The sequence below is a fragment of the Habropoda laboriosa genome, unplaced genomic scaffold (assembly GCF_001263275.1).
Source record: "Habropoda laboriosa isolate 0110345459 unplaced genomic scaffold, ASM126327v1 scaffold207, whole genome shotgun sequence".
Classification (NCBI taxonomy): domain Eukaryota; kingdom Metazoa; phylum Arthropoda; class Insecta; order Hymenoptera; family Apidae; genus Habropoda; species Habropoda laboriosa.
Window position 1 is genome coordinate 765,446 of NW_017100397.1, and position 8,351 is coordinate 773,796.

Here is an 8,351-nt window from a genome sequence, read left to right on the forward strand (position 1 = left end):
AATTTGCAAAGAAATTAGAATTTAATGAGAACAATCTTGCACGAGGTGACAAACTGTACATAGAAGAATCCTCACAAGAAATATAAAAATGATCAATTTTACAAAATAGATCAGAGAAAAATGCACCAAGAAGTAATATTTTTAACGATTTTTAACAATTTAAAAATTTAAAAACCTTTAATTTTTAAACTTTCTAACCGGAACTAATGAATTTATATTGAATAGACGTTAACTCATCAAGCATGGTCTCTTTCCAAATTAAATACGGCGACCTCCGGGATCAAGATACGTTGAGGAAGTACATAAATCACGTGACGATTTCTTTTTGTATATCAGCTAACTGGATTAAAGCGATAACGACGATCAGTATCATTTTGTGTATCGATCGTATCGTAACCGTTGATTAGCTCTTCTTCTCTTGCAGTGGCGAAAATTTTACAGGGGTGTTATTTGTTATTCGAGTTTCGTTCGCCAACTAGCGCCGTGAGGCTTTACGGAGAGTTCAAGATTAATCGTGATGGATTACGTTTGTAATAACAGCTCGAAAGTTTGAGCGGAGATGCCTTAAAACGATCTTGTTTCAACTGCAAGGGATTACGTATAGTAAGTACGTCCAGGTTCCTCGTTATCAATCCAATTCTCTATCTTTAAATCGATCAGATCGATTAATGAACATTTTCTCGATGTTAAATTTGGAGATTTCACGATAAGAGAAGATTAAACAAGACGATCGTGTAAGAATATAGCAAACATCTCTCCCTTCTTGTCGATGCTTCTCGCGACAACCCTTGTTGTTTGTAAGACAGAGAAAAGGCGTTCATTCTGTAAAAAGGAGAATTTATTTAACGCATTATCGTTACATGATTGTTATTCGATATTTCGTTTGAATTTCGTCGTAAATTTGAATTGTATTTACGAGGGTCTAAGTATGAAGGGCTAATTTGTTAGGTTCTTGTAAGTTTTACTGTATAATATGTAATCATTTGTGCAATATCTCTTTCATTTTTTTTTTCTCTTTTACAGTTAGCGAAGTAGAAGTATCTGCACTGACAGAGAAGAAATGGACAAAAGTGAGAAATGATCCAATATCTGGTAACAAGGGATCTCACTGCAAGGGTTTTTAATGATCTTTGCAAGGACCTCAAATGATCTTTGCAGTGAGGCAATCACCAAATATTGGGTCGTTTACCACTTTTTTCCATCTTTTCTCTATCACTGCAAACACCCACACTTTAGCTATGAAAGAGATAGAAAAATGACAAAGGCATGAAATATCGTACTATTAACAATATTATTAATACAATATATTACTTTGGTACTTTGACCGTAAATAAACTTAACATCGACGTTCAACTACTCATCGATAATCTAATTACATTGATTTCCGCGATACACTATCTATAATTCCTCAAAATTGACTAAAATCTATTCTTCGTTGTTTACGTTTACACAATTATCGGTTAATTTTAATTTCTAAATAATCGAATGGAAATCGCTTAAGATATTCACATACAAGTAACGTCGACGGTCAAACGACTCACAAAATACGAACTTTGTTCCATTGAATAAAGAACGTGTTCTCAGTTTTGACAATAGGTGAAAAATTTTATCAGGCTATCATTTAAACGTTGATATTTTTTTAAAGCACAGCCCGCTATCTTTTGTATTACGTGTGCTTACATTCTTAATATCTGTATTTTTGTCAGTTTCACATAATGCAACGTGTATTTGCACTTATGCACATGTAATATGTATGAAATACGTAAACTGTGCACTATATAATACATACATTTATGTGTGATCTGTCGTGAGAATTGTGAAGTCGGTAGCTAATGTGTTTAAAGATATAACTTGAACGTATACTTTGTAACTTTCTTTACAGCTTACCTTCATCTATATCAAAGATTCCTAGCATCGTGAATGGACACTCCTTAGCAAATATAAAAAAAGCGTTATTCGTACCAGAGTCTGAATACAGATTATACGATGTCTCAGGTCAACATGAGTTTCCAACCGTTAATCGTTGCCTCGAAGGACTTACAGAATAACGATGGATCAGGTAAGCGTTTTCTTTTTCAAATATCGTCAAGAGAAATGAAATTCTCTGGAAGTGCACTTATTTTAGAGTCGCGTTTTCTACTTAAGAAAAAAGTACAATTTTTACCTCTGTTAAGAGTGTTCTCTACAACAAGAAGGAAGATTTATCTAGTTTTTAACGTCATAAAATCGTCGTCGTGAAAGAAAACTAATTTTCACTGTAGTTCCCTCTCTCTCGTGTTTTTTCTAAAAATGGACGCGATTATTTGAGACGCGTTTTATCGGTAATTAAATTTCCAGATGTTGGAACATTTTCGCTTACAGCTGCGATTAACGTTCTTCTGTTCCGTGAACATCGAAATTTCATTGTTAAGGAGGTCCACGGATAATACCCATTAGCTTCATCGAATTATCCGACGCAGCTGCTATTTTCCAGATGCGTTCATAGCTACTAAACGTTGATGTATAATTAAATACACGGAGAGGGACGGCGACAGTATATTTACGACGAAGGACATTGTAAACAGAATTACAATACGCGATACGCGATATGCGAGTGAGCGATGGCTTTTTTTCTTTTTAAGGAGACGGAGATGAATTTCGTAAACGACACCGGTCTGATTAAATGCGACAGAATGAGAAATTTGAATGTCTAAATTTGGGATATTTGCGTTCCAAATTTTCAAACTTTTAATTTTTTAATTTACGAATCTTCATACTCGAAATGCATTCAATTTCGTGCGCGCAGTAGAGTAAGCAAAGAGCGCTCTAGGCTTCGGTGTCTAACAAAGTTCGGCGCTTACTACTTATCCACGCTGATAACACTGGAACATTAGAAAATATTGGATGATTGCAAAAGTTCATGCCCGATTTGAAAATAAAACACAATCGGTGTGTGCAAAAGCAGATTTCGTTTGAAACTGAAATGGAAGGAAATGAATAATTATTTGAAAATAAAACACAAACGGTGTGTATCTTTCGATAGGAACGTAACGTTACGCTAAAAGAGACATCTGTGCTGAGTCGATAAGGTTCTCGCCACCTTTGAAAATCGGGCACGAACATTTGCAATCATCCAATACTTGCCGACTAATCGTTTTCTGTTAAATCTGCTAAGGCTGTGGTTATAGTGGATGCGTATTCGGACGAACTCAATATGTTAAAACAATCAAATATATATGTATACAGATTCTTATGAGTGTATGCATTGCAGTCTTCAGATATTTCATTCGTCAGACTGTCAACTCGTCCGAATACGCATCCACTATACCACAGTCTCAAGTGGTAAAACAGTGACGAATGTACAAAAAGAAGTATATGTACTTATTTTCGAGCGACGACTGCTAAGTTTAATCTATTCAAATTAAAAAATTACAACATGAACATTAATCCAATCCTTCGTCAATACTTTACACATCCATGTAAGTCACAAAGTATATATGAAACTAGCGGAAAAGAAATAGGAAGAGAAAGAGAAAAAGGAGAACAAAAAAGAAAGAGCGAGAGAGAGGGAAGATAGAAGGAAAAAGGAGAAAGGAAGAGATACACAAAGTAGACGGAATCGCGCAATGAGCAGAACGAAAGTAAAATTTTCGATCACCTCGGTTGGTATCAGTGACAAGGTATTACGGTTGTTTTTACGCAATACTCGTAATTCACCATACACACGGAAACACAAACACGTGAGCGACATGTTAAAGGGGCGCGGGCAGCATAGGAAATTACTATGAACTCGGTACCGACGACTCTCGATGAATTATTCATCGGTGGAAGGTAAAAAAATATCAGTAAGACAGCGTTCCCAACGCGGGACCTTTAAATATTCATGAAACACAACCACACGACGCAGATTACAGAAGTCAATGTTACCTTAACGCGCTACGATCTGATCTTTACGCGGTCAAGTTTCCACGGAAGATCGCCCTTCTATTGTTGCATTTATATATGTATATCCGTTAGAACAGGATTTCCGTATCATATCATTTCAATTTTCTTTATTACGTCAGCTATTATAATTGTTTCAAGTGATAATGATATTGATAATGAATTGATAACCTTTACTTCATTAATAATTTAATTTCTAATGTTAAGACGTCCATTGTCCACTGAACTTCATATATGCATTTTTTTCTTTTTTTATAGATACAGAAAATAGTCTGTTTGAAATGTTATGAAAATAATTAAATTAACAGTGTTATTTATTATTAATCCTTGTCCAAGTACTTGTTGGACAATGAACGTGTTAAAAAGCACAAGTAACTTATTAGTATGTTCGAATATTTTTCTCGCAGATTACATTGTTAATCGCCATCACATTCCTTGCCCGAAGTACGACGAAGCTTACAGAGAATCTTTAGAGAATCCAGAAAAATTTTGGGGAGAAGTTGCGAAATGCGTGCACTGGAGTAAACCTTGGGAAAAAGTGTTGGATGACACTAATCAGCCATTTACAAAATGGTAACCATTTTCAAAGAAAAGAACTTCATTTTTCTTATTTTCTTTTTTCTATTTCATAGGTTCGTCGGTGGAGAATTAAATGCCTGTTACAATGCAGTGGATCGACACGTTCTCGCTGGAAATGGGAATAAAACAGCATTGATCCACGACAGTCCTCATTTGTCAACGATTCGACGAGTGACTTACAATGAACTTTTAGAAAAGACGTCTTTATTAGCTGGCGCAATGGCTGACATGGGTGTTCGAAAGGGCGACGTAGTAATTATCTATATGCCGCTAATTCCTGAGACGATAATGGCTATTTTAGCGAGCACGCGGCTAGGCGCGATTCACTCGGTTGTATTTGGCGGTAAATATATATATTTGCATGAATAAAAAGATCAAAGTTTCTCAGAAGCGGAATACATTGACCTGTATTACTTCCGTTCCTGGAACTACATCCTACCGGATGTACTAAACATTCCAATTAACATTTTATTATTATTATTATTTATTACATGTGTTGTACATTATTATTACTTTTACTTATTATATATTTTGTATCTTCTTATTGTTATAGATAATTTTGTTATTAGCACAACTTTTGTTTTGTTTAAGTTATCTAATTTACTTCTTGAATTAATTGTAGAATTGAATTTTTCTTTTTAATGTATTGGTTTCTCTTTCTCTTAAACAGTGTTTCCTATTATTTAAAATTATTATAATTCGTGTTTTCTAAATAATTAAAAAAATAAACATTTTCTTAATATCATGAACGTTAAAAAGAAGACATAAACAAATATCAAAGAAATAAACTTTATTTCATTATTTCAGGGTTCGCCGCGAACGAACTGGCCGTCAGAATTAATAACGCAAAGCCAAAGGTTGTGATCGCGGCCAGCTGCGGTATGGAACCCTCTAAATTAATTAAGTATGATTTTTCATTTTGTTTAAGATTGTAGTACACATATTTGCAATTATGTATTGTACTATTCCAATTACAGGTACACTACTATGTTGAACAACGCGATGAACATCATCTCCGTAAAGAAACCAAAGTGCATCATATTTCAGAGGAGAAACATCTGGCAGAGTCCACTCTTAGAGGACCAGTTCGACTGGGACGACGTGATTAAAAGGTCGAAACCTCATCCCTGTGAACCGGTTGAAGCGAACGAACCTCTGTACATTCTGTACACCTCAGGCACAACAGGTAGCCTCATTCTGTCGTGTAATTAAACGAAAAATGCCGTTGAAAATAATCAATTACAATTAACACTCTATTTATAAGATTTATATTTTTATAGATTCTGATCTGAAATATACAGGGTGTCAGAGGAATTAATATAATTTGAAAATATGCACCTAGTATGTAATGATAATAAATCTCCCCCAAAGTCATCTTGAATGAAAGTCATTCCAAGGTGATCAACATTTTTGTTAAGGTCACAGATGTTAATATGCAAAAAAATATTGATGACCTTGAAATGACCTTCAGAGGATTCTGTTTTATCATCACCAGATATAAGTCTTGAAACCATATAAACTCCTTTTAGACATTTTTTTCTTATTTTCAATATCAGTTTATTGTAAGTGAGACATCCTGTACATCTACAAATTATTTCTCCATATACACATTTCAAGCGGTTGCTCCAAGTAGTTTCTCAATTATTGTTTCCTCGACAACTCATTAACCTTCCAATATCCAACTGGTCGTGGAACTGCATGCAAGATCCGCATAAAAGTTTACATTATTGGCAAAAGTCATTAAGCGGCTAAATAAGCGGTCTTGATGCACTTCCGATTGCACAAGCGTGTAAAAGTTCGTAAAATTGTAACATAAGTTCTACTGACAGAGAAATTTGTTTGTTTTTTTTTTTGTTGTTTCTTATTAAAGGTCAACCGAAAGGAATTCTAAGATCAGTGGGTGGACATTTGGTAGCTGTTTGCTGGACTATGAAGACAGTTTATGATATGGACAAGGATTCTATTTGGTGGGTGGCATCTGATATGGGATGGGTTGTGGGTCATTCTTACATTTGCTATGGACCTCTCGTTTATGGTGCTACCAGCGTGATGTATGAGGGGAAACCAGATAGGACACCAGACGCAGCGCAATACTTCAGGTTTAAACAATTAACTACTTTGCTGCTGATGAATCTATCGTTGATCGAAATTATTTTTGCACAGTAAACGAGCGATGTGCATCCAGTTAATTTTCGTTATAAAAAAAAAACGAATAAAATTCTTACAAATATTTGCACGTTAAAAGATAGTATTTTTGACGGTAAAACAGTTCTACTGTGAAAGGGTTAATAAATGAACTAATAGATATGAACGTTCAAACCGTGGATCGTTCTTCTCAATATTCTTCTGAACAATCTAGTTTACTCATTAATTTCTGTTCTATGAAATTGCCGTCAAGAATGTAACATGTAGAATTAAGTGAAACTGTTGCGTTTTTTATAGGGTAATCGATCAGCACAGTGTGAACGCGTTGTTCTGCGCGCCAACCGCGCTTCGCGTTATAAGACGCGCTGATCCAGAACTCTTATACGGTGGAAAATATTCTATGAAATCGTAAGGCATTTATTAAAAAATTAACGATGTATTCTTCTTAATCTATACGATTACTTTCGTAGTTTAAAAACCGTATTTGTGGCTGGAGAGTTTTGTGACAATGAGACAAAAATCTGGGCGGAGAAAGCGTTCAAGGTACCAGTTTTGAATAACTGGTGGCAATCAGAGACTGGATATCCCATTACAGCGTTATGTCTAGGTTATGGGCATAATCCTAGATTGCCAAAGTACAGCACTGGCTTTTCAATTCCTGGCTACAACAGTAAGACTAATATTTTATTATAAGAATGTATCTTAGTGTATAATTGGTGAAAGAAACATAGAAAAACGTAAAATGACACAGAGTGTCACTGCATCAATAGGTGCCTGTACTTAATTCTTTAATTTCCTTCTATCGACTATACTTTGACATCTGACCGATTTTACGACCTCACTACATATATCCGTTTCACTACCTATACAAATTCTCTATATGTAACATTTGGAATCATCATGTATAAAAACATTGTTTATGAAAAAATAATTCTTTCCATTCAGTTGACATTTTGCGAGACGACGGTAGTAAAGCAGAAGCCCATGAGTTAGGCAGAATCGCCATAAAGTTACCTTTACCGCCTGGTTGCATGTCTACTTTGTATCAAGCTGACGAGAGGTTCAAGGAAGTGTACTTTTCCACGTATTCAGTGAGTCGTGCCTCTGAAATAAGGAAACGATATCTTTGTTTCAATATTAAACAATCAATTTTATTATTGGATATTAATTATTCATTTCATAAAAAAATAGGGCTACTACGATACTATGGACGTGGGGTACAAGGACGACTTCGGGTACGTTTACGTGATGGCACGCGATGATGACGTGATAAACGTCGCAGGTCATAGATTGTCCACCTCTGCGTTGGAAGACGTTGTCATGACTCATCCAGACGTTGTAGACGTCGCCGTGGTTGGTGTACCCGATCCGATTAAAGGCGAAGTACCGTTATGTCTTTACATAATGAAGCAAGGTGAACTTTCAATTCAAACACTTATTACAAAATTATAATTATTATTACTGTTACTACGAGAAATTTTAAGAGATGGTACATTACACTTGTCTTCTTACATGCTCACAGAAACGATGAAAAACGAGGAACAGATTAACGAGGAGCTAGTGGCGCGGGTGAGAAGTTTAATTGGTCCTATAGCATACTTCAGGATAGCCGCTGCTGTGAGAGCGTTACCTCGAACCCGTTCCGGGAAAATAGTCCGTAAATCTATCGCCAATTTGGCATGTTCAAAGCTAGTAAAGGTAATAAA

General features: G+C 35.4%; 1 protein-coding gene across 1 annotated transcript in view; it reads left to right on the forward strand.

Moving 5' to 3' along the window:
- Nucleotides 1-525: 525 nt before the first annotated feature.
- Nucleotides 526-8,351, forward strand: part of LOC108575182 (acyl-CoA synthetase short-chain family member 3, mitochondrial) — an 8,047-nt gene continuing 221 nt past the window's right edge. The window contains exons 1-12 of the mRNA XM_017937911.1: nt 526-603; nt 1,883-2,059; nt 4,329-4,494; nt 4,554-4,843; nt 5,308-5,404; nt 5,478-5,686; nt 6,371-6,599; nt 6,943-7,053; nt 7,116-7,315; nt 7,591-7,736; nt 7,837-8,059; nt 8,168-8,343. Coding sequence (XP_017793400.1) covers nt 1,987-2,059; nt 4,329-4,494; nt 4,554-4,843; nt 5,308-5,404; nt 5,478-5,686; nt 6,371-6,599; nt 6,943-7,053; nt 7,116-7,315; nt 7,591-7,736; nt 7,837-8,059; nt 8,168-8,343 — 1,920 coding nt within the window. The 5' untranslated portion in view covers nt 526-603; nt 1,883-1,986. The remainder of the gene's footprint in view (nt 604-1,882; nt 2,060-4,328; nt 4,495-4,553; nt 4,844-5,307; nt 5,405-5,477; nt 5,687-6,370; nt 6,600-6,942; nt 7,054-7,115; nt 7,316-7,590; nt 7,737-7,836; nt 8,060-8,167; nt 8,344-8,351) is intronic.